Source organism: Megachile rotundata, chromosome 8, assembly GCF_050947335.1.
Source record: "Megachile rotundata isolate GNS110a chromosome 8, iyMegRotu1, whole genome shotgun sequence".
NCBI lineage: Eukaryota > Metazoa > Arthropoda > Insecta > Hymenoptera > Megachilidae > Megachile > Megachile rotundata.
The window spans coordinates 11,301,357-11,328,926 of record NC_134990.1 but is presented as its reverse complement, the minus strand read 5'-3'; the positions used below and the strand labels follow the sequence as shown (position 1 = coordinate 11,328,926).

Sequence of the window (27,570 nt, the reverse complement as noted above, 5' to 3'; positions counted from 1 at the left end):
GCAATTCACAATTGGCGCTTTTATAGTTTTTAGTTCCTACGTTTTCCGTTAAAGCGTTGTATTCGTTTTGAATAGCTTGTATCCAATATTCAAACTATAGTGGGGGAGGGTGGAAGGTGGAAGCCGATACGTTTACGAGGCTAGTTTTAATTTGTAGTTTATTATATTTAACTTTTATTTGCATTTATTTATTAATTACATAGAATATACATTCGAAATTTATTAACGTATCGTTAAAGGTAAGTTTTATTAAGTAACAAATTTGATCTAAGGTTATGTGTTGTTAAGGTAATGTTTATGTATTTTATCAATGTTTTGATTAAAAAGAAAGATATTCGACAGTACTTTTGTTACATATTATTACTGTATAATTATATTATTTTATGCTATTTAGTTCTTTATAATTCTGACTTTATTCGTATATTATTTATTAGGATATTTATTTAAAAAGCAAAACATTAGAAGATGGAAGAAGAACGAGGAAATGTAGAAGTTTCAACAAAGGTTACAGAGCCATTGATAAATGTACCAAATCCAAGAGCCCTCCAACAAACTGTTTCTTCTGTACCTGGACAATCAAAGTATATACAGCTGCTTAATGTCATAGAAGAACTTGGTCATGAGGTTCGTCCTACATATGCTGGCAGTCGTACTTCTGCAGAAAAGATTAAGCGTGGTATTGTACACGCCCGTATTCTAGTCAGGGAATGTTTAGTTGAAACTGAAAAAAGCGCTCGTCAATGAGATAAATGTTTTTGTGAATTTGATAAGTACTTAACCATAAATAAGAATCTCAAACGCATATATATATATTTTCTTTCAATGGACATGGATATTAGATGAGAAAATTACAGTGACAACTAATCTACCTCAAGTTTCTATCATAATACATTAAAGTTACATATAGTATTTAACAAAATTATTTATGAAAATTCATTGAAAGGTATATTTAGGAAGAGATACATTCATTTGACATTTCTTTGTAAATTCATCATCATATCACTTGTCATTGCCTATTTATTCTTTAATTTATAAACTATTTATTCATTTTTAGACTACCAAAGAATATAACGAGAACCATTAGGTGCCATAATTTATTGAAGTATAGTTAGTATTATATGAGCAAACTTAATATGTTTTTATCAAGATTATTGCTTTAATGATAATTTCATATAATGTATCAGATGATACATTCCACTAAACCTGACAATTTAACCTTTGTCAGAGTTGAAAAATACTCATTTAAGAAAACTAATAGTACAAATTTGCTTCCCAAGTATAATAGAAATGTACATGAAATGACAAAATGAAAGTCATTTATAACCAGTATAAGTATTAATATGTCATAGTATATAGTTATTGTAAGACATACATAAATATATATTTAAGTAATTACATATTATGGAAATATTTAAAGTGAGACAATTAAAAAGTTCCTATAATGTTTAAATGACCTATTGCTCAGAAATGTATACATGTACAAGTTACTATTTTTAAGCAAAAATTAACCAATGTCGTATCTTGTTCCTAAAGATTATAGTATGATCTCAATGATAATGATATACTCTGACCAAGAAGTACAATTTATATATGACTATACAATTCAGTATGAAGTATAAATATTTAATAACACTGTTCAGATTTTGACTGCTTTTGAATCTTATAAAATATCAATTTCATAATGTATATGTAAATGAATTCTTTCCACTAATAATGTTAATAGTAATGGATACATTTTGAGTAATTATCTACATTTATGTAACCATAAATCTGTAGTGATTTGAAAATTGTATGTCATATAATTTCCAGTGATTGTAACATTTATAATACAAAATAAAGATTTTTGTGCATAAACCCTGTAATATCCTTTTTATAATAACAATCTGCATTTTGTAGAACTATATATGTGCATTAGGATTATAGGATTTAATTTCTTGTTACAGATTAATAATTCAACCATGTTCCACACATTGGATAATTTTGATACAGAGTTCTCTGCTGATTCTGTTGAATGGTGTCCAATAGATCCTTTCAAAGATATATTTGTTTGTGGAACTTATCAATTAATGAAAGATGCAGAATTAAAATCCAATGAATCAGTATCATCAAAACGTTTAGGAAGAATTTACATGTTTCAAGTTAAAACCAGTGGATCTTTAACATTATTGCAACAGCTAGAAGTACCTGCTGTGTTAGACATGAAATGGTCACATGTTAAATGTCAGGCCAAAATTTTACTTGGTGTTGTAAATTCTTTAGGATATCTACAAATTTATGAACTTAATGACAAAAAGAGTTTACAGTTATTAACAGAAGAAAAAGTTGCAAATGAGAATGAGGTCCTTGCATTATCTTTAGATTGGTGTACAGATAGTAATGAATCCATTTCAAAGATAGTAGTTAGTGACTCAAAGGGTTGTATATCATTGTTTCAAATAAATGGAAGTAAACTTAGTAAAATTAATTCATGGCCTGCGCACGAATTTGAAGCTTGGATTACATGCTTTGATTACTGGGATACAAATGTGATATATACTGGTATGAAAATATTATTAAATTTCTTATTCGATTAACCGAATATTTCATAACATTAATTATATTTAAGGCGGCGATGACTGTAAATTTCAACGTTTCGATACGAGAATAGGATTTCATCCTGCAGCTTTGAACAGAGTTCATGGTGCTGGAGTTACTAGCCTTCATAGTAATGCAACCCAAGAATTTTTATTATCAAGCGGAAGGTGTAGTATCAAAAGAACGAAATAATCTAAAAATAAAATTTGCATTCCTATTGACATTCTCGTAATGTTTCAGTTACGATGAAATTCTAAGATTGTGGGACACCAGAAACCTGAAGCGACCTATTTCAGAAATTAATCTTGGCGGGGGTATATGGCGTTTAAAATGGGATCCATTCGTACAAAAATATTTACTCGCAGCTTGCATGTATGGTGGATTTAAAATAATCGATTGTGAAAAACCAGAAACTCTATCCATTATTGGAGAATACAATGAGCATAAAAGCATAGCATACGGATGCGATTGGTGTTTCTTAAATAACAGAGAAATTGCAGAACAAATAATTGAAACAGAATCGCAAAATATTTGTTTGATTGGTACTTGTTCCTTCTACGATCATGCTTTAAAACTATGTTCCTTTAATTTAAAGAACTAAAGAATCATGTAATAAATGGAAATATAATTAAAATCGGGTAATTTTATTAAAATATACATTATTCACTTTATTATTACAATCGATACAATTACAAAATTCTTTCGTTATATTTTTTGTTCAAGGTGATTGGTTAAATTCAAAGGCTTCACAGTGCGCATGCATGGCCAAAAAGTGGGGGTGGTCCTTGGCGTCGGTGTCGATGGACGCACAGTAGTTACGCGACCCGCTGGCAGATGGCAATGTGTCGACGCGAACTGCAGTTCGTCGTGACCAGTTCGATAAAAATCAGTCGTTCGGAGGGGCTGTTTTGGCGTGGTAGCAGTGCTGTGATTTCTGTGACGAGTTCGTGTGCCGTGCCGCGGTAAATTATCAGTGATTAATTGCGGTGAGTAATTTTTCAATTCATTCAGTATTTTATTCGCCGTGTCGATCTGTTGCTGCGCTACTTAGCATCGTGAATTCTTTTCTTGAACAAGAAAATCAGCTGTGGGACCGTGCATGTCCTGCCCCTGTAGAATGACCTAGAAAAGATTTGGCGCGTATCCTTGCAAAATTTTAGCAAGTAGTTTTACGAATCCCTTCGCGTAACCATCGGAAATGCCCGATTAAATTAAGGTTAGAGTACGTTGTTTTATTCGATGTCCTTATTGGGAGAAAAGCAGCGGTTAATTCTCCAGGCCGTTAGGGAGACCGTCGTGAGAGAATTTAATCGAGTTTCGAGACTGTCGCTGGTCCATCGATTCATTAGCAGATTCATTTGTAAACGGTCGCCGCGTAACAACCACCTTTCAGTATTTTCAAATAATGTTCAATGACCAAAATTCTTTACAGTGTGTTTGACTAAACTTTACGATGTAATAAATTTTATTAACGTGGTCCATTTCAGTGGCCACTTTGTGTTATTACTTTTTGATCATTTTTTGATCGAAAATGGCATTCACGATGCTATTTGCGATGTCATTTAACCACTTGCGTCAGGGTGGGGTGAAATACGAATACAAGTCATGAATAGCCGGTGAATTAAATACTATTTTAATTTTTGTCACGCGTTGTTCTCAAACCTGTGCCTGATTTCTGTAGAATTAACATTTCTTTCGTGAAAAGAGAAAATTGGACGACTGTCATTTCTCTTTTCGAAGGCGCGAGCGTTCGAGCGCGAAGCTCATCTAACAGCTACGCTTCTCACTAAATCCGCCGAAGGTTAGCTCAACGACATATTAATTATTCTTCGCAGCTTTTGATTGTCGATTCAGATACAATTTATAACGGTGCTAATGTTATCCGTTTCTTCGCCATTATTTACTCGCTGTTATAATTATTTTACTTCCTACCAGCAGTTTAATTGCGTTAAATCCTTCTCACGTTAACATTCAATTTTCGTAGATCTTTTTTTTCCATGATTGTTTCATTGTTTCGAGTACACGGATTTTCTAATGACAACTATCTAATTATTTTATTTTTAAGTTGACGTGGTAAAAGTTAACTTTTTCTGTATCTATGAAAAGCCATTCAAGAATATTTTATTAAATATTTCGATTAATTTTTCTTCAGGTTTATATGATTTTCTAAGACTATTCTATTTTTTAATATTTGTTAATCTGATGAGATAATAAGGACGCATAAATTATCAAATAATTACATGTATATTAAAAGATGATAATGTTAGTTCCGGGCGAAAGGGGTACGTGCCCCGGGCCCCTTCAAGCTTAGAATTAGCAGTTTTGAATTGACCGCGAAAACATGGCGCCAGGATTATTAAAACATATTTCTTTTGGTTGGGTGTTGGTATGTTTATACAGGTTATGAGATCAAGGACGAGTGGGATATAGAACGAACTGTAGACAACGTTGTTTAGGGTGGTCTAGAGTTTGTCAGTTTTTTCTTCTATGCGAGAAAAGGGCGTTGTCTTTTCAAACTACGCAGGACAATCGTATTTAATACTTCTCCCTTTATCGGAATAGGCAAATAGAAAAAAATAGATTTTATTGCTGATTTCGTGCTGACGTTTCTATTTACCATATAGGTACATAGATATGCGTGCATGCATGTTTCAATCGATTTCGTGCTGTGCCAACGTTATCACACATGAGAACGGAATAATGTCGTACATAAAATAACATAGAAATGAAAACATTTGATACATTATTCTTTGAACGAATTCCTTGGGTGATTTTTATACAGCATTTACTAGACAACATTATTTATCGAATATTATAAACTGTAAACCATTAATCATACACGCGATAGATTGCTTGCGTGATTTCTTGTCTATAGATTGATTCGTCTATGGCGTACATAGATACGAATTAATTTTTATTATAAATAATTTAGTGGCTGATAAAATAATGCGGTATAATTTTCCATATATTTATAGGTTAAAATTATTTCAATTTGATTCGATGTTGTTATCGATATATTGAATTATCGGGAACATTTTGATATTATCGATAGCAGCATCTCTTCGAAGGGGTAAATCGATACTGTCAAAGTATATAATGAAGTTAATTAGCATCACAAACTGCTATTAATTTTGAAGAGAGTAATGTAATACTATAGTTTGACACTGACACGTTAACCATATAAATCTGTAATAAATTTTTAGGTAAATCAAGGTGGGAAAAATAATTAATTTCGCATTAGGTTATGACGCAATATCAAATCGAATTACAAAGTAGAAAATTTGTCATCAACGAAGTATTTATATCGAATTAGACGGCTCGCTAGGTTTATTACGATTCTCGAATCGAGTAATATCGAATCAGAAACTTATAATTTGTCGCTGATGCACAAGAAGCGACCTGAATAACTAAGTCTGAAATATCTTACGAATTGTTCATTTTTTTGTTATTGTAGTTTAATACTTTTTTATGCGGAATATTTCGAATAATCGATCCGTGTAAAAGATACATATTGTTCATATATAAAATTATAGCAAAATTACTGTACTATTCAATCTTTTTCTTTTTATTATATTTTTAGTATTATTAAATGTGTGATATAACAATTATGCGATTTAAAAAAATGTCAAATATAATTGATGACAAATTTGTCCACAAAACATGTAGCCATTTATACATCCTGTTTCACATCCTACATGCGATTTGTTTTTTCGTGTCGTGCATCGTTGCATTTTCGTAGACGATGTCGTTCACCACGTGTCCGTCGGCCGGAACACGTGTTTCATTCTATACGATACTTTCCTGATCACGTCTCCTGGAGATACTGTTATGTTCAAGCTGTGCCTTCGAGCTTTAAGCACCTTGTGAATATTAAAGCGTAATTCAATATTAAATTTAACAGAATTTATGATTAAAGTTTCTCTCTTACTTTATTTTAAATCATACAGAAACTTTCTAGTAAAAGTTTCAATGCGATATCAAAGACAATAAATAATTGAAATTAAAACTGTAATTTCTCTCGTGTAGGAAAACTTAGGATTTCATGATCAAATATTTGATTTCCAATTAGATTAATTTAAATTGAAACTGAAGACATATAATTAATCGTGTTTGAAATCTTTTAAGAAAACTTACAAGGTATTCGAGGCTGAAAGTTGTTAATTCCAATTAAAATTGTAATTTCTGTAGGAGCGCCACACAATACGTATAAAGAAACTTAAAGTTTCTAACTCTCGTATCGCGGTAAATTTTGGGTCACGAAGTACGATCTAACGAGTTGTCCAATTTCTTACAAACCCAACAGGAGCTTAAAAGTTCGACAAGGCGTGCAAACGCGTGTTCGAGAGTATAACAAAATACATTGACTGAAACTGTGCAATTACGGGCTACAAAATGGCGGCCGGAACTTTTGGGGAATAACAGAAATAAAAATATTGAGACGCTCTAGTGAATTTTTTTGAAATGTAAAATTACAATTTCATGACATAAAAGTATTTCAAAACACCACTTATGGCATATCAATTTGTAGGTTAAAGCTTAATAAAAATAACTATCTAAATGCCTGATGGGTATTTTTAATATAAAATGGCTGCCTTCCAATTACTGCCAACAATGCTCAATTTCAAAACGTATGAACTCTGACACAATTTCTTGACATAAAAATGGTGCAAAGCTACTTACAGCACACGAATTTAAAGTTCAGTAAAAATTTCCATAATATTCCCCATAAAAAATGTCTAATGTAAAACATGTAAAAGCGTAATTTCTAAATATGGTAGAATTTATTTTAAGGCAGATGGATGAATTTTAGTAATAAAATATTATGAATGTTCTTTTGATTTTTTCGTCGTACTTTAATTTCCTATTATTCAAGAAATTCTGACTAGGTTTCGGAGTCGAGCCTCGGGCAAATTTTTTCTCTAAAAACGAAGTCTCCTTGGTGAAATGCGGACGCTTCAACTGTTCCACGGTTCTCGTTGGTACCGCTGGGAAAACCGATATTTTCTTCTGCTTTTTCTCTCTCCCGGTTACAACGGGGTCGTCGATTTTCCCGGGAGCAAAAGCGACCACGTGGTATCCCTCCAAAAAAAAAATGAGCCAAGAGGAAGATGGAGAACTCGCGCAGCGGGAGCTTTGCAACTCTCTGAATGCTTCCACTTCATGATTCATCCATTCGTTTCTGTTTCCATCGATTTTCTTCCGTTCTCCGACTCCGGTTCTGCCTTTCGATTTTTTTCAATCCGAAATCTGCGCCGTCGGTGCATATGGAATAAAACTAAATCAGTCGATTTTGCAATTCGTGAAATCGTATCGAGCGTAGTTTCTTTCGACTTTCTCTTTCCGTTCAAGTGAGAACATTTCTGAACGCGGCGATTTTAAGTCGTGATAATTAAAGTGTATCTCGTGATCATCGAATTGCTTCGGGCTCCTTGTTTGTACTCGAATTACCGATTGCTCGAGAACGATTTCGGTAATCTATATGCGATAATTATTGTAATTAGTAACTAACAAGTACGGAGTACGTTGATGGCACGTCGCACTGACATTCAGTCTCTTCATCATCTCACGCATCGTCGCTTCGACGACGACGACCACGGAATGTCAGTTTTAATATTCAAAATGAACGAGCTCGCGCCGCTCTTTCTGACAAACTCTACTTCCATCATCAATATGGATACAGACGATGTGTTTAGATGCAAATACAAATATCTATGGTGCTGCTACAAATTTTTTTCTCGCGTTATATCGCCACTGGTTCCATTACCACGCGTTGTATCGCCTCGAATTATATTTCCACGCGTTGTATTGCCACGGGTTCCATTACTACGCGTTATATCGCCACGAATTATATTTTCACGCGTTATATTGCTACGCGTTCCATTACCACGCGTTATATCGCCACGAATTATATTTCCACGCGTTGTATTCCCACGAATTGCATTGCAACGCGTTATATCGCCATGGGTTGCATTACCACGCGTTATATTGCCACGAATTGCATTTCCACGCGTTATATCGCCACGAATTGCATTGCAACGCGTTATATCGCCATGGGTTGCATTACCACGCGTTATATTGCCACGAATTGCATTTCCACGCGTTATATCGCCACGAATTGTATTTCCACGCGTTATATCGCCACGAGTTGTATTACCACGCGTTATATCGCCACGGATAGCATTACCTTGCGTTATATCGCCACGAGTTGTATTACCACGCGTTATATGGCCACGGATAGCATTACCACGCGTTATATCGCCACGGATAGCATTACCTCGCGTTATATCGCCACGAGTTGTATTACCACGCGTTATATCGCCACGGATAGCATTACCACGCGTTATATCGCTACGGATAGCAATTACCTCGCGTTATATCGCCACGAGTTGTATTACCTCGCGTCATATCGCCACGGATAGCATTATCACGCGTTATATCGCCACGGATAGCATTACCTCGCGTTATATCGCCACGGGTTGCATTACAACGCGTTATATCACCACGGGTTGTATTACCTCGCGTTATATTGCCAAAAGTTTTATTCCCACGCGTTATATCGCCAAAATCTGTATTTCCACGCGTTATATTGCCAAAAATGATTTCCACCCATTATATCGCCAAAGATTGTGTTTCCGCTAGTTATATCACCACGTATCGTTTCGTTACATGGTATTACCGTGTATTGTATCACCACGTGTTGTACTCGCATTATATCGCCGTTCATCGTTCATAGCAAAAGCAGAGCATCTTTAGTTGCACAACCACGCGTTACATATGGCATAAATAAGAGTTGACTCTATTTAGGTATTGAGTAATATACCTGCAAGATCGTAATACTTATACGTCAAACGCACGGTAGTAAGAAACTCGATACAGAAACAGGAGATAAAGACAAAGAGTTTCAGACACCCTATAGCTGCAGAAGAGACTGGTCGTCGCCCCAGCTGATTTCACGAGCCCGTACAATCTAGCGCGATTCAAAAGTGCATGGCGACCCTTGCTCCAGTCGAGGGTGCACTTTCTCACCCTAGGCTGACATTGTTACCCGGAACCATGTTATACAAGGCGTCATTTTACTGATCGTGGCATCGAGAAGCTACTTATTTCACTATCTACACATCAACGATACACAAGATCTACTTAAACAATTTTTCATTCTCTAACAAAATACTAACAATTACTGCATATACAAATTAATCCTACGTATCTGAAAAATATCGCTTTAAATATTAGTCGGAGATTGTGGATGTCCTTACGTTTATTTAATACATCCAAATCTGTACAGTATACATAAATCAGCTCTCAAGGTTATCTCATTTTATATTCTTCGATATATCGTAAATACTTAAACATCCTTCACTCGTCTCTATTCCCATCCGCGATAAATCTAATATTAATCTATCGCAAGAAGATTCGTGATTTCGATAAAAATACGGCGTCGTATTTTGCCGAATCACCCTGTATACGCACGTCTAAAGAATGCAGAATGCACCCTGATATTTGACGTAGTCTGATTGTGCGATACCACCCCGTGCACACGTACGCCGAAATGCGTGTATTTGTATATCGCGCACGCGTGTTAAAGGTTGCGTTTGTGTATGGGTGGTTGAATCGATGGCGGTCGTATGCAAATGACGAGAACGATGCGGCAACACACGGAAGGATCGAGTTTGTTCGAATTCGATGATGCACGACTGGAGCTCTACTTGTATTTCCTTCGTAGCTGGATTTTTCGTGTTCGTAATGCGATAACCGAGCCTCGCCGGAAGCGGTCGTTTAATTCGAAACGATCCACCGCAACGCGGAAGGATCGGGTTCCTTTAAATTCGTATATATTTCACTCTTTTTTCTTCACAACTATTATAACCTTGGTAACAAATGGGTGACAGTTTCTCAAAAAAACCTGTGCGGAATTCGAGACTTTAAAGATTACATCGATAATTTGTTCAGTCTTCTAACTTTTCCCTATCGCATCAAATGTGTACCTGAGAGTATAGTTAAAATCCTAACTTAATTCTGAAATTTGGTCAAGTTGCTACTTTCGGTGTCTTTGTTGTATTAAAGTTTGATGGAGTATACGTGTATGTTAATATTCTTAACATAAAATGTCTGGCTGCTTAATTAAAAACGCCGGCGTGCATCGCGTAGGAGTTAAATGGCTTCTCCGACGCGAAGCAGTGATTCCAGCATCGTAGAAAGAGCGTCGGTGTTTCTGTATGTTCGGACAAACAGGATCAGCATGGTGGAAACGACACTTAAATCCAGTCTGCTCTTTCAATGTACCCGATGTACGTTTCTCATACTTGTTTCGTGCCTCTCTCTCTTTTTCACCACATCTTTACTGTTCATGTGCACACACTGCATTCCGTTACGTCGTTAAGGGCCCATTATCCAATCTACTTGGATATGTGTACACCTGCACTACTCCCATAGTGTCGTTAACACTCTGACGTTTACGTTCCACACTCTGGTGTTCAGAAGCATCCGGCGGCTGATGGCTGCATCGTAATTGTGGTAAGGTGATCATTCGCCGAATATAACTGTGCGTTTGTCATCGAAATTTTACATTTTCTTTTTAAAATACAACCTTTCTTTCTTATTTTTTAGTTCAATTTTTTGGTTTCATTCTCAGGTCCTGAATTAGTGAAGTTAATTAGAATAGAGTGAAATTTTAACGGAAGTTTTCAGAAATGTTGGACTTATCGATTGCAGGATAAAAATGTTCGATATAATAGAATTATGTTAAGGGTTTAAAGAGAGGTGTTTATTAAATTTTTTTAACGAAGATTGAAAAGAAAATTGAGTGAAAGGAGGAAGTCAAGGTTCGATTTTCCTGTAGGACATCCCCTTTTGCTTTCGTTTGATATGCGGCTGCTTACACCCCCGAGGGTGTTGCATTCGAGGGTCGATACGACGGAATCGAGTTTAGGCACGCACACTCAAACACGTTTCAGTACTTATTCCAGAAAAGGAGTGAGAACAGGACTGCAGAACATTTTTCAAGGAACTTTATTTCACTTCCTCGAGTTAGACGTTGCTATGTACTGAATAATGGATGCGTTGTATACTACTGTTGTAATTTTACAGAGTTGCATTTTCATGCGTTGTAATTCTATTGTGTATCTGCTGTGAGAAATTTACGGTGTATTTTTCTATTTTGCTGTAAATTCTATCGTGTTGTAATATTCACACAGTGTATTCCTTCATTTTTACACGCGTTCACGTTAATACTTCCACGCGTTGTAACACCGTGTTGTTATTTGTACTCGTAATTGCACCACATTGGTATTTTTCACGCGTTGTAGTTCTTTCGACGTTGTACATCCACGTGCTGTAACAACACCTTGTTGTTATTTGTACTCATTGTAATTGCACCATGTTGTATTTTCATACATTATTTATTCCATTGTGTTGTATTCTACCTGTTGTAATTCTACAATGTTGTATTTTTTAAATTCTTCAGAAAAAATGCTGAACCCCCCTCTCTCCTCGGGATTTGAACCCCGGACCCTCGCATTTGTAGTCTGCGACGCTACCGGTTCCCCCAAAACGTCGATCGATAATCTCATCGATTACAACTACTTTTCAACTAATCTAAAATATTCTACTCTCACAGTACATCCTTTAATTTTATCTTCTTTCAATAATTACAAAATATTCAATTACATGGTATTAATGGAAACCATTCAAAAGTTCCACCGCGTCGATTGTATCGGAAGAGCGGATCACTAGAACACCCTGTATAATGACGGTGCTTCCGACGGCGAAGGAACTCGTTTCCTCGTTTGTCTGGATACTTGTCATTGAAATCACGCGTACGATGACGTCTTTTTGAAAGGAGAGCCGTGTTAATGTTTGAAGTGGTTTTCACCCTGCGTCGCGTGAAAAGAAACGAGAGGAAAAAAATCTTCCCTGCAATTCCCTTGATAATTTCTCTATTTCCAGTTCTTTCGATGCATATTTCAGCGCGAAGTCGATGGATGGTATCCTTCTGTCTGGAGCTTCGGCTTTAACAATTGTGTTCATCCTTTTTGCTCTGCATTGTATCTTTACGCCTATCAGAAACTATTTTCTACAGAAAATGTCCACAATCTTTTTTATTAATAGTTGGATGAAATTTGAAACTCCGCAAATTTTGTTTGGTGCAAACTTTGCGTTCTAAATATTGCAAATTCTCTGCCACTGGTAGCTCGAGCTCTTCAATTCTTCCGTGGATTTTTCATCTCGGTACTCGAGACAGAACCGTTCTTAATGCTTTAACGGAATTGATAACGAGTTCAATAGTGGAACGTACACTCAATCGTAAAAATTGTATTCGAACGGATCGGTGTATCGGTGATATCTGAGGAAAAGAGTATTCGGTGGTCTTGTTCCTTTGGCAAAGTAATCGTTGGCCGGATAACGAGCACCAGTGCTCCAGATTGAGAGGAATCGTTATTGGAAATATCCCGGCTCCCCCTTTGCATTTCCTATCGAGTGTGACCCGTATTTGCAGCACCAGCAGTCCCTCTGTTCTACTCCTTCTGGACGTCTTCCGAAGAAACCATTATTTACTGTGGCGAGCACATAGTCACTCGTAAAATTAACACGCTATGGAAATCTTGCTCGATCAACACGAAACTGTTTCAAAAATGGTGGGTCGTGCTTTTTGCAATCACCTGGTGGTACAAACAGTAATATACATAAAATGAACAAAATGAGAAAAATCAAATTGGAACTTTTTTCAGCATGTTTCTAAAAATTTTATAGGTGTGTTGTTTCTCATGGCTTGCATTCAAACATCCAAGGAAGATGCATAGTATTAACTGAAACATGTCTGATATTTTTTTAAATATCTCACAAGTTATTAAATGTAGCAAACGTATCCCTAAATTTGATTAAGGGATCATCCTATGAGGTTATTGTACCCCTCTGAATCCGAACGCTGCGTAAAAGACGCAATTCAACTAGCACGTTGAAATGAGACGACCAGAGAGCTCGACAATGAAGTGTGCTTCTCTTATGTACCTGGTGCACGTATGTACACGTTTATGTATACTCTGTCACGTGTTTTTTCTATGCACTTCTCGCTGCTGATGCACGCGTAAGCTGTTCTTTGCAGTGTTACACCGTGTTTCTTGTAATTTTATGCGGCGTGACGTTGTTTTACGATTTGACGGAAAACGGAGAGGCGATTCTTGTTTGTCGTGTTGAATAAAAATTTTGTGGTTATTGCGGTGGAGATGCTGGAAGAGATATTTGGGGAGGTGCAAGTTTAGGCTTTTGGGAATTTGGGGATTTTTGAAGTTTTGGGTAGGGTAGGAAGGTTAATAATTTGGGGAGTTGGGAGTTTGGGGATTTGAGGATTTGGAGGTTTAGGGATTTGAAGATTTGGGGATTTTGGAGATTTGGAAGTTTAAAAATTTGGGGATTTTCAGATTTGGAGACTTGGAGAGTTGGAGATTTGGAGATTTGGAGATTTGGAGATTTGGAGATTTGGAGAGTTGGAGAGTTGGAGAGTTGGAGAGTTGAAGAGTTGGAGGTTTGGAGAGTTGGAGAGTTGGAGAGTTGGAGGTTTGGAGAGTTGGAGGTTTGGAGAGTTGGAGGTTTGGAGAGTTGGAGAGATGAGGAGTTGAAGAGTTGGAGAGTTGGAGAGTTGGAGAGTTGGAGAGTTGGAGAGTTGGAGAATTGGAGAGTTGGAGAGATGAGGAGTTGAAGAGTTGGAGATTTGGAGAGTTGGAGAGATGAGGAGTTGAAGAGTTGGAGATTTGGAGAGTTGGAGAGTTGCAGAGTTGGAGAGTTGGAGATTTAGAGATCTGGACATTTGGACATTTGGAGATTTGGAGATTGGGGTACTAAGAAACGTTGAAATATGTTAACTGTAGAACTTGAGGACCTAGAAGTTTGCAAATTGTGGAGTTCAGAAGTTTAAACATTTGGAAACCAAGAAATTTAGCAATTCACCAATTTGAGTACGTGAAAATGCAAACTTCTGTATGCTTGAAAATTTAAGAAATTGAATTTGGACAACCACATGCTTTACAGCAATTAGATTCCTTCATCACATTGTCATTTACAAAGAACCTTGATAGGTCATTTACAAAGAGCCTTGATGGGTACCTTGATAGGTCATTTACAAAGAGCCTTGATGGGAACCTTGATAAGTCATTTACAAAGAACCTTGATAGGAACCTTGATAGGTCATTTACAAATGAACCATTTCCATCAAACTTCATCCAGTCTATCCAACTTAATTATAAATTATCTATTTTATCTCATAAATTATGGTACAGAGATGGGTCTACATATGAACATTTTATATATGAACCTTTGTAACACAACTACAAAGGAAAACTGTATGAAAGACAGTGAAGCGATCGATTAACGACAGTAGCAACGAATTGCTTTAAAATGAAACGTGTTGATGTTACTCGTGGCGAAGATTCACCACGGAGCTTCGTCAGGAAAGAATATTTACGACTTCGCTCGAATGCGTTCCAAGTAGGTTGGCGAGCGCTGGCTTTTGACCCACTTCAAAAGCTTGCAAGCTCTGGTAACCTTAAAACAGTGCTGCTATTCCAGTCTATGCCTGTAATACACGTAGCACATTGCTCGATCGTTCAACATGCGATTCGTGCGAAAGCAGGGAGAGATCTTGATTGCTGGCTACGTGTGTGGCTGATCAACTGATTTCATTCGATAGCCCTCTTATTTTTTTATATAATACTGTCGACGTATGACAGATTCGAATTTTTTAAATTTGCTGAATTTTTTAGAATTGAATTTTCAATTTGGAAATATGGAAAAAAGATCTGAACATTTTTAGGAGTTCAAGAATGTCATAATCCAGTGATTTAAAAATTAGGAATTTTTTAATTTATAAAGGATATCTGAGAATTTATGAATTTATAAAAAATCTGCTAGTTTGAAAAAATTTGATAGTCTGGGAATTAGTAGCATATTGTAAGATCAATTGATCTCACCCTGCAATTCTCAGAAAATAGCAGGAAGTAAGATTTCACTTTTATCTGTCTATCAGTTTGAATAAATCAATGCTGAAATGGTCGTATATCATTTTGCACTTCATTGCAGTTCGTGACTGCAACTCGCTTAAAGTCGAGTGCCCCAGAAATTGATTTGATCGATTTGATCGCACTTTTTGTTCTCGTTAATATGCAGAACTTAACATACCCTTATTATTTTTTTTTAAACATAACACCCTTATTTTTTTAATAAGACATATAATAAAATATTGTAACAATATTTTTAGATGCTGTAATTGGAGACGTGTTTCTTTAAATATCCCGCGACAAAAGAAGCAGTATTTTATAAAAGGGGACCAAAGAACGTGATCATCCAGTATAGAGGCTTCGACTGAATGCAGACTCCCATTAACCGATTATACCCCATTATACGATTAACATTCTGAGCATTCCATTTCTTGCTCCGTCTAACCGACATGTGTATCGAATAAAATCTACTTTTACGCAAGAATTTCTATTCGGTACAATTCAGGAAAATTTTATCTCAAAATAATTCCAATGGGTTATATTTTCTACCTCCATTTTGTAGCTCTATTTTGTACCGCCATTTTGTATCTGCATATACTCTTTTTAAATAATATATCAAAAGTCCTTATTACTAAAAAAAAACAAGAATTAGTCTTTTAAAAATACTGATTGACTTTTGGAATTCTTGCCTTATTATTGTATAGCACAATGAAATTGTAGCCAGTCCTAAGAAGCTCTTAAAGAAATCCGCGTTCCCGTATTTTACGAAGGCCTGAAAGAAAAAATCGGAGAATCTCAGGTGAGAGAGCTCAGGTCGTAATTACGCGTTGTAATTATCTAGAAGTATCATTCTTTTGTGCCAAGAAAAGATCGTTCGAGCTCTATTCCTTTCGAGGGACTTCATATTGTTCTACACTGGCAGAACGTCTCACGTTTCCCGTTGGAACTATACCACTATAAACCTGCAAATAATCTAAATGCTCTGTACTTCCTGTCACTGAAAAAAATCTATACAAATTGATATATACTTACATTGCATAGTGCTGCATAATAATTTAATATCATATTAAACAATTTTAATTGTTACATTTTTTAACTGTATAAAATAATTTTTAATTGTGTCTAATAGGGTGAGATGTTAGGTTAAGATTTTGACATTTAAATCTACCTGTCCTTCACTGCGCATGCGCAGTAGTACGGTAAACATGTCCTAATGCGTTACGCATTCATTACGCAGTACTTGTTTCTTAATAAAATATATATCCTCTAAAAAGCAGTCCTATATCTTCATTTTATATTATTGAAAACTACATCAAATTACACGTGATCATTTTAACCTCTTACATATTCGTCTTAACGATGTCTCGCCAATGTATCGATAACGACAACTCTACTCAAGTCCTGCCTATATTGTACTATACAAATGTATAAAGAATTTATGTACGCGTAAAAGGGAGAGCAAATGGGAATAAAAACAAATTGAATTGTGCAGAGCGTGGAATGATAAATGGTGGCGACCAGCAGCATGGTGTATGAAGAGATAGTCGGGATACGGGGCAGCTGACCCCAGCCGCCGCGCACGCTTTTCACGCGCGAGATGCCCCACAATTTGAACTCAGCTTCCGTCAACTCCGCCAACACGGGACCGAATCACCAGTCCTACAATCACCAGCCTTATCATCGACCCAATGGAGATGGACTCCAGCCAGAGGTATTGTCCACGCGTTTCGATGAAATTCTAATGAAAATTCCATGAACATTTCTCAACAACTGACTCGCGGGAGGAGAGGCGAGATCCTAACACGCGTGCCTGCCTTTCAACAGACTCGAAGAATGAACTCGTTGTTCGTGAATCGAGATCTATCTTATGAAAGAGATCCTCTAATCGTCGTCCTCGAGACGGAGAATTTAAAAGAGGGTGAACGATTCTTCTTTTCTTTTCTTAATGGAGAAATCGAGTTTTATTAATAGACCTATGTAATTTTAATTTATAGCGGTTGTCAATTGAGGGGTTAAGAATGGCGCTGATGAATCAATTTCTAAATTTCTAGACTGCGAAATATAGCTACAGTATTTATCGTCGAAAATTTACATTTTTGCTTTGTAACAACAAACAGTTCTTAGTACGACGATTCATCGTTAATTTTTAATTAGCTGACCATGTGCGTTTCTAGAGCATAAAAAGTAGTTTTAGTTTAAGGAGATTAAAGGCCTGAAATTGTGTTCCCTTCTTTCAAATTAATAATTATTCTCATATACACTGTGTTTTAAAATTCTTGTCAATAAATTTTCAAATATATATTTATAAAAATATAGTACCATAAATGTATCCTAATGTATATTACCTAATGTAAACCATAACATTAAAAAGAAAAATTGTACTTATAGAAAGAGCCAGTGGAATTTGATACGTCGCATTTGCGGGGTGCACCAGCTGAAGTTGAGGCATTGGTGCATAACATCAAAGAGGTTGCACAACAGTTCCTTTACCATTGGAGAACATTTCCCATTGTTCTTCCTCCTCCTTTATCCACGTGCACGGAAGGTGAAGATACTCTTGCCAGGAAGAAGCACCACCTTAGGGACTTGTTTGTAGCACCTAGCTTCGATGAACTTGATTCAGTCGCTGTGGATAGCAAGGGTGAACCTAGGAGGTTGACCAAGAAGCAATTAGAGAGCATCAGCAAACGGGGGTAGGTATTTTAAATAAACTTCACTTGAGTATTTTTCTCTCTATCTCTGTAGATAGAAGTAGTATCAGAACTTTTAAGCTATCACGTCAGTGTGATCTTGCAGTTGCAATACATGAATGATTAAATCAACAAATGTATTCAATAGAAATGAAATTAAGGTCTTCCTAAGTTTTTAATTATTGAGGATATAGAGAATTATATATGTCTTTTTATATTATGTTAACTGTGGTTTTTTAAAGTAGAACTGTATATTTTTTCAGATTATTTGTGGGCACATTTTAAGCTGAACTTAATGAACTATGATGCGTAGGAAGTCTGACATGATTTGATGACATACAAGTATCACATAATAGCACTTATGTCATATCCATTTGAAGCTTGATGGTAATCGTGTTGAATCTGTATCAATCATTCATATCATTGCAACTCATAGATTAATGACATTGATGTTCAAATTACAAGCGCTTCAAAATATAGTAAAACACGAAAAATAGTAATTGTATCCCTTAGAGTTAGATGTTACACAATTCTAAGCACAGCATACGAAGTATCCACTAACGATGTACAAGGCTTTATTTAAGACTTATATGATGCAAATGCCATTTCATAGGGTACAAGGAACTTATTTGCATTAGAATAATCCGTCGTCCTTCAAAATTCTCTTGGAGTTTTGTTTTTACCTTATTACATATGGTCCATGCTGTATTTCTTGTGCCACTAGAAAGAAAAAAGGGGTTGTAAATCATTGATAAAAATATTACAATTGGAATTGAATCCTTATTTGGCGTCGGTGGTATTTAAAAAAGATTAAAAAAAAGTCGAATAGTAAAAAAAGAACAACCTTGAACTGTTGTCTGGTTAACGAACGCACAACTAAAGATGTGTCTGATATTTTCTAACAATTTATTGTAAAGCTTTCAGAAGGAGAAGTACGGAAAACCGAAGAAGCTGAATGCCACTCAATTGGAGAGCATTCGAAGATGCGGGTATGTCATACACATACACACACTAACACGTACATACACACACATGCACACAGAGCAACCAGTTCACCCAAAACGATTGATTATTGATACCACGCCTTGTACAATAACTTAGGATCATTTTTCACGACTTCTCAGCAATCAGAAAGAACGATTATTCTCCCTTTAAAACTGTAAACAGGATTTAAAACAGCATGATGATACTCGTCTCCTTCCATTATATACATTAAATGTACAAAACATTGTCAAACACATCGTTGACCGAAAATTGTTATTATTGTTGTATGATTTACACAAAGGTTTTATGAACTCAATGCAGCTTTTAACAAACATAATAATTGTTGAACCGCATGAAAATAACACAACCTAGTTGCTATAGAATACAATATGTTAATGGTGTAGGTTGTCTTTTTTTTTTATACCCACAATGTTAGAACATGCTTGTATTATAGCCGTCAATTCCTTTTAGTAGCTTTAGCACCATGAAACAAGGGTAGAGAAGGTGATGAATTGAAGGATTGTAATAATGCACAGATTTCCTGTTGTGAAAACAGATTTTCATATATTTTTCAGGGTATTTTTCTTATTAACATATTCCACCTGAAGTATGATGTGTGAATTGTAAAAGAATTATACTTTTGCTTTTTTCCTATTTTTTCCATGGAACATGTTAATATTTCGTTTACACGATGTAGACGTTTACGTTCTGTTTCTGGACCTCTCTCACCCTTTTGTCCAAGAATCGACAACTCTAACATGTGCTTCATATTTCAGGGAATTCGAAGTGGATTCAATCAACTTTTCTGGACAAACGCATCGATGGAGATTAAGTGGACTTCTTCAACGCGGGAGAGACAGGAGGAGAGACGCATTGCTTCGAGATCTTGCGTTGGCAACCAGGTTCCTTGTGGTTACGGCTAAAGCCAGGCTTGTCTCTCATTGTTTCAGCGTTTCACAGTCTTTGAAAGCATTGCTAACGGGACTGTTACGACTACTTGGTAAAATTTATCAAATATTATTAAAAGATATTCTTCACGTTCATCCACAAACTTAATATGTGATATTTTCCTTGTCAGATATAACAATTGGCGTGCCATCACTTCAAGCACATAATCTAGATGCCAAAATCAAGGAAGAGAGGTGTCGATACTTGGTTGCAGAGTTAGTTTGCAGGGTAAACATTTTCTTGCTTAATAACGTTATGAATTTGTAAGGAAAGGAGTCAAGTAGTTTTAGTTCTTCAGGCATCGCTTATAAAGATATATATAGGCTATGCACTTTTCAGCCGGAGTATGAAGATTCGTTGGAACTCCTGTGCGGCTTCGTCCGGAAACAACTTCGACGAGCGACCATGGAGAAATTTGAAGTGGAAAGAGAACTGTCGCAGTTATTGCCTATTCCTGTTCCTTTCGTGTTCGGAACACCTGGCGGAGCAGTGGTTGATCTTAGACTATTTAGCAGAGACATTATCAGAAAAGCTTTACCGATTCTAGTTGCTATATTGGAGAGAGAGACACGAGGCTGGTTTCTTCATTTTAGAGAAAGACTGATATCAGAATTGAGAGCGCGAAAAAAACCGGATGAAGAAATTGAAAGAGTACAACTTTTGATGATAATAAAATTCATTGATTTCATTCGATGTACAGTTTTGTCACTTACGATGAATTTCAGGAAGTCAACGAAGCTGTTATGAGAGAATATCTGCAAAGAGTTTTCTCTAACATTTTGTCACATCCAGACATACTCGATCTAGGGAACGGAATCGCTCAACTTCTTGTCCAACAAGCACAATCCGTCGTATTGATGCATCGAGCTATAGAAACAGTTCAGCGTAAATTGTTGCAAACTAAAGAAGCACTGAGACGTCATATCGAAAATGAGCATCCGGTTCTTTCTCGAATAGAACCCTGGATGCGTGATAGAATGAGAGAGGTGGAAGAGAAGTTTATAGAAGAGTGCGAATGGAGTGCTCACGAAGAAGCTCTCACGCTGTGTACTCATCAAAATCTGCAACAAACTGTTTATTTTCTTAATCGTGATTTAACGTTTATGAAGGAGGTACATCAAGTTTGCACACCTTTATTTTCTTTGTTATTTCCTATGATTGCAATATGATTGTTCCTTTTAGAGAGAACCAGTTTTATTAAAAGAATTGCGAAAAGTAAAAACGCCTACTAGGAGCTTCCAATGGCCAACACAAATATGGCTTCCAAAAAATTGGATCATCAGACGTAATTTTCAAGGCCAGTCTGAAATCATACCGACAGTGCTGAGCAATACGCCTACATCCATTACCACGCCTAGAGCTGATCCAAGTCAACCTGTCTTCTTAGTTGAACGAGAAATCGTACATACAACCACAACAAGGTATATTGCAATAACGTAATCATACTTTAAAGTCTTGGGAAGTTACTTTATTCAAAAACGTTTGCATAGGTGGCCTATGTGGCGTTGGATCAATTACGTTGCTAGAACATGGTGTTGGACTTGGAATGCAATGTTCCTGTTAGGTGTAGCTGTACCGTGGTGTAGTCCAGTCTCCATACGAGCTCTGTTACTCGTGCAACCTTTTACCCCTGACCTAGAATTGAGTCAACTAAATGGAACTTTATTTCCCAGAAAATCGTCCCAAATGCCCACTCTTTGTTCTCGGTTAATTGCACTTTGGAGACATATTAGCAAAAGTCGAACACATTTTGAAACCGAACCGGACACTGGTATATTTATATAATAGTATAATATATAATTGTTTGATTGGTTCTTAATTTAATATTTATTTTGTTATAGGATTTATTGGGAAAGGAATGACGAGGCATTTAAATAGGCTATGGAACTATGGCGTCAAGGGTCTTTTAGGAACACTCATCATATTATTTGTTTTTCCTATCGTGTGTGTGATCACGAGTTTAGGATCGCTTCTAATTGCGCTTACTGCGGTTTTATGGTATGTTAATCGTATTATTTTTTCAATTATAATATCAAATTTCCAAATTTTACAATATAAGAATTGTTTTAGGATGCCTTTGATTACTTTAGCTCTGCACGCGTTTATGGCACTTATAATGGATTTGGATAGTCCAGAACCAAGTAGAAATCGATACTTTGTTATTATGGAGGCGTTAGTTTGGAATATTGGTATACAAGGGTGTCTGCAGCCAATCGCAGCATTAATTGTAGCTCTTACTTTGTGCCCCATCATTTCTTTTGTGATACTTACAGGTATAATTTTTTTCATAATGACGTAGTATGTAATTTACATTCAGCAGAATTATTCCAACTATAATATTATGTAGTTGCTGTGATACGTTATTGGATTAGAGTGGTCTGGGACACGACCATGTTCCATTTAGTAATAAAGAACAGGGGTCGTATACCTGCCAGTGATAGTTTTGTGGTTAAAAGAATAGCTGGACCAGGATTAACATCTGATTATTATTATCAAGTAGGTATCATTAATTGCAACTACTGAAAGAGTCCAGAAACTAAATAATTCATTGTTATTGATAGATTAGACCTGAACAAGCATTGGCCGCATTTGAAGCTAAATTAGAGCTGGATGAATTACTAGCTTTCCAGCAAGAAACAGAACGGTTAATTACCCAACCACAAAGAGATTTCACTCAGTTTGTGGAGGCCTGTTTTGGTCCGTTCGCTGCTAGCCTTGCCAAAACAAAGGATCCTTACAAATCGCTTGAAAAGGAAGCCAAAGATCTGATTGCTGTATTACACGAGAAATTAGATAGACGTAGAAAAAATTTGCAAACTGGTCTTGGAATGGTTGTAAGAAGTAAAATAAAACTTACTACCTTCGATTTGAAAGTAATTGTTCATTTAACTACACTGGTTATATCAAATTTGTTTATAATGTTAAATTTACTAATATGTTAATGATGTGTAGGTGGTGATACAACAGGGGGCTCTCATGTTGGAACGACTTTATCCTACCCACGTCTTCGCCAGATTGACAGGAAATGAGGAAGACTTTTGGGAAAACAAAGGTTTAAGTGTTGGTGACTGGGCCGGCTTAGCTGGACTTATGTACGCGGACATTTTTAGTTTAAATTTCCTCCAACCTCTTGATGACGCAGATACCAAGTTCAGATTAGAACCTCATCCAGGTGTGGATTTGTCACGTTATACTGATATGGTCCACAGTACTGAACTTGGTGGAACCAATGGCCCAGATTTACTGGGGGCTGTTTACGCTCCACGAGGAAACATACAAGTTTACAGCCCTTACTTAGAAGTCTCAGCTTTTAATCCACGAGCTAAACAAAATAGTAGTAGCAGGAAATCTGACAAACGATGGTAAATAATGTTCAGAGTTGCTGTGTTTTTATATGCCTATGTTTTGAAGACATTCAGTTAATGGTAAAAAATAGAAATACGGTAGTTATTCGTTTTACAGTGATACCGGAGGACTTCTGACATCTACCAAAATTAGAAGACGCACAACATCGACAAATGGTACGACAGAAGCACGCTGGCAGCCGTGGAAACGACAGATTCGTCCTTACAGCGCGGAAAAGTTACTTATTCCGCTTCCTATCCCACATCCAGCTCACATAGCTGTTACCATTCACAATCGCGACTCCGAGAATCCGATTCCACTCGATTCAGAACTCTGTCAAAATATATTGAGAGCGATAGAAGAATCTCCTGGTGAAATGTCCACTGAATACGTTAGTCGTTACAGAGGAGCAGCTGATTCCAGTTTCGATTCTGTAGCTTCACATTCTTCAGTTTCTGTAGAGACTGGCTTAGACAAAGATAACGAAACGCAAGAAACGACGAATACAGAAAAGGAGGGCGAAACGTATCATTGGACATTATCAAATTGGGGTGGCGGCATGACGAGAAGAAGAAATAATTCTGGATCTATAAAAGTCGATTTAGCATCTCCAGAAGACGTTACTCTGGATACAGATACCACCAGAGTGATGTTCAGTACGTATGGAACAACTGTTTGAATTAAATTTACTATTACACCAGGTAAATATACTATACATAATAGGTGCGAGTAGAAACAAATAACTATTTGAAAAAAACGAACAATGTAGGTTTAATTATGATCTTTCGTCCATAACATTTTTTTTTTAAATTTGCATTTATTCATTTGACTTCTATTCTTACGAGATAGATTAAGTCAAACTTCCTTCTTATGAAATTTATAATTTGAACTTGCGAAACTTATTTCATTAAGAAACGTAAGTTAGAGACAATATCGTTTTAGATACAATTTAATTGTACTTGAGAATGTAATTTGAATATGTTTTAAACGAGAACATATTCAGCAGTTGCGAACAAATTTTTTTCATTTTTTAATTAAATAATATCTTACAATTTTACTAAGCATTACATTGGAACGTGGCACAAAATGCATAAAAATATATCAAAATTTTACAAGCTAAAATCAAGTATAAGGAGAACATTTACTAAATATTCGAAACAAATATTTATGGAAGCTTTATATTAATTTATATATTATTATGTATACTTGATCAGTACACTGATATCAATTTCAACACAGTAGAATATTGAAATGTGTTATAAATCCATCTTTAAGTTGATCTTTGATTAATTTATAGTTAATCAGTGATCACTACCATAAGTATTAATTTCTATGAAAATTACATGAAAACTCATGGTTGATAATAATGATAAGTATAGAATGCTCATCTGCGAAGTCTGGGATGTCATTATCGATTCATAACTTTTATGTATACAGGTTATAAACAGAGCAAATAATTAGAATTTTAGCATATAAATGGCAGACGCCATTCTAAAAAAAGCCTCTTTAAATCTATGTTAAAATTATACAACATTCTTATTGATATATTGTACATAGGTAGTTAATTGTATAAATAAACTTGTTAATGTAATAATATTTCAAAGACATTTTCTTGTTGTTTACGCTAAAGGCCATTTAAATGAATATGTAAAAGTTTGCTCCCTTTTAATATCTACATAAGTAATGCGAAATGAAGTCGTAAGATTATTTCACTTTAAAGCATTTATCAAATTTCAAGCTGCCAGTATATTGTATAATCTGACAGTAATTCGTTAACTTAAGTTACAGATAATTTTCATTCATTTGTAATATACATGTAAACACCAATGAATTATTCTTATGACAATTAGAACTATTAACCATTAAAATTAATAAATTTTCACTTCAAAATTAAATTACAAATGTAAGAATGAACTCTGGATAGAAATATTTTAAACGCCTAAACATTTCCCTGATATTATTTAACTGTGTTCTTCGTTGTTTCTAATCATAACATTGTTGATATATATATATATATATAAGTTAATTAATTGCATCATATATTTCTATGAGCAGTGCAACTGATGAGATATAAGTTTTGTCTTCTATATATTGAAAGTGTTGAGACATACTATGAAAGTGAAAATTTTCAGTAATATAAAAAGAATGTTATACAATCTTGAAATTTATAACAATTAAAATCGCACAATATATATTAATGACAATTGTAATATTTTTCAAAAATTGTTTGTTTAAATTATAATATTTGAAAACTATATGTCTCGATACAATTGAATGAAATAATACACAGTATATGGATCTGTGTATGAAAAATACATTTTACAGAATATCATTAATCAGAACTTTAAAAAATATTCACTAAAATTCGATGAAAATCTTAATAATAGGTATTTAAATCTAGATGTCGTAAAGCGTAGGAACATTAAGCGATAAAACGGTTATACAATTTTTTGACCAGTCTTTGTTTGCTGTCAAATTAAATAATAGTTAAGAAACTAAGCGCTCCATTTTTAAAGAAAGGCACATTTTTAAAATTGCCTTTGAATTTACTACTATAACATATAAGTCCATCCAAAAGAAAACATCCAATGAAGATACTGTCATAGTAATAACTATACAGTTAATTAATAATTGCATAATATCCATCCAAGGAGTGCTCAAAATTAGTGCAAACCTAAGTATATCAGATGGCAAACAGAACGATGCAATATGTCAAAGTAAAAAACTTAGCTAACGAAAAGGTACATTGGATATATAATTACTTGCATTGCAATTCAGAATTAATTGAATAACACTGACAAAATTTTATGTAATATTATGTAAATTTGATTTGTTAACATTAAAGGCAATGATTATGATCGTTAATTCTTTGAAACATAATTTTAAAAGAAACATGCTGTTAATAACTGTCTGCTCCATAAATAAACGTATAAGTATATACAATTTTTTCAATGGCAATATAAACACATTAATCTTAGAAATTATAATCTAAATGTTTCAAAGGATTATCCGTAATTACAGAGATAAGCGAAGTTTAAGGAAAGAAAATCAGAATAAAATACTCAAAATATTATTTCTTATGAAAAGAGAATGATGCATGATGACAAGGAATCAGTAGTATGTATTATTATAAATCTAACAATTGTAGGAAGTATTGTATTATGAATGTAGCATTAATCAAACATGCATACGTACAAACCAAATGTGTATTATTTTCATATACTGTAAAGGCATTATATTTTTATCAGTCTGATGAATGGTTCACATTTAGTTTGTGTCTAGGTATGTTAGCGTACTACAAGACTTTCTTTAAATACACGGTAGACAAGAATATAATTGTACAAAGTCAAATAAGTTGTAAACAAAAGTAGTAACGTATACATTTGCAATATTATTGAAACTAACAACAAAAGTTGGAAGTCATAACTAGCTACAAATTTACATAGAAACTGAAATTACGTATAGGTTAATTCTAGCTTCAATACATTATTTATAATTGTCATGTTATTGCTAATACTTGACATACATTTTGTTTTTAGCGAATTTTATTAAATTGTAAGCTGTACAAAAGTATGATTGCGTAATATAAGCGTACTGGCATAATGTAACATAGTAGAAACATTTATTTACAATTTATTACAAACTTTTAGTTTAGTGATTATTTTTTATCACAAACTATTATTTATATTATAACAATATAATTGAAATGTCCTTCTCAACAAAAACATTTGAAATCATTGTATGTAGACATTTTCCTTAATATTATCGCATTTCTTTACGTTTTTGTACACATTAAACTTAAATACGATGAAAGAAGAACTTATATTTTCATGTTTATCCTTTTAATTATTTTTTACAAAATAGTTAAAAAGTAAGCAAACTTCCTTTATACGTAGAAATGTCAAATTTATATCATTGATAGCGAAATATGAAAGTCATAAATAAACAATTTAATAATGAGTTAATACATTTTGATAACATGAACATTTTGATCTAATAACATGAACATTATTAAAAAATAGATAAATATATTGCTGTTC

At 34.9% G+C, this 27,570-nt stretch overlaps 2 protein-coding genes across 7 annotated transcripts; both read left to right on the top strand.

The window, feature by feature from the left end:
• The first annotated feature begins 59 nt into the window (after positions 1 to 59).
• Positions 60 to 3,208, top strand: LOC100883383 (diphthine methyltransferase). Of its 3 annotated transcripts, none has more exons than XM_076534240.1 (5): positions 60 to 139; positions 435 to 624; positions 1,944 to 2,538; positions 2,606 to 2,741; positions 2,815 to 3,208. In XM_076534240.1, the coding sequence occupies exons 2-5, from the start codon at positions 466 to 468 to the stop codon at positions 3,173 to 3,175; spliced, it is 1,251 nt and encodes a 416-aa protein (XP_076390355.1). In that variant the 5' UTR covers positions 60 to 139; positions 435 to 465; the 3' UTR covers positions 3,176 to 3,208. The 3 variants fall into 3 exon arrangements, with proteins under 3 accessions (XP_076390355.1, XP_076390354.1, XP_012152025.1); XM_076534239.1 differs by having other exon boundaries at positions 86 to 239; XM_012296635.2 differs by lacking the exon at positions 60 to 139 and having other exon boundaries at positions 449 to 581.
• Positions 3,209 to 3,309: 101 nt separating this feature from the next.
• LOC100883607 (uncharacterized) lies at positions 3,310 to 27,255 on the top strand. 4 transcript variants are annotated; one of them, XM_003708046.3, is made up of 16 exons: positions 3,310 to 3,560; positions 17,056 to 17,274; positions 17,952 to 18,256; positions 19,171 to 19,242; positions 20,014 to 20,237; positions 20,316 to 20,413; positions 20,525 to 20,836; positions 20,911 to 21,297; positions 21,368 to 21,606; positions 21,676 to 21,956; positions 22,027 to 22,183; positions 22,256 to 22,458; positions 22,533 to 22,681; positions 22,747 to 23,058; positions 23,138 to 23,547; positions 23,648 to 27,255. In XM_003708046.3, the coding sequence occupies exons 2-16, from the start codon at positions 17,161 to 17,163 to the stop codon at positions 24,207 to 24,209; spliced, it is 3,825 nt and encodes a 1,274-aa protein (XP_003708094.1). In that variant the 5' UTR covers positions 3,310 to 3,560; positions 17,056 to 17,160; the 3' UTR covers positions 24,210 to 27,255. The 4 variants fall into 4 exon arrangements, with proteins under 4 accessions (XP_003708094.1, XP_012152004.1, XP_012152000.1 ...); XM_012296610.2 differs by lacking the exon at positions 3,310 to 3,560 and adding an exon at positions 14,284 to 14,405; XM_012296611.2 differs by lacking the exon at positions 3,310 to 3,560 and adding an exon at positions 14,307 to 14,525.
• The last annotated feature ends 315 nt before the right edge of the window (positions 27,256 to 27,570 follow it).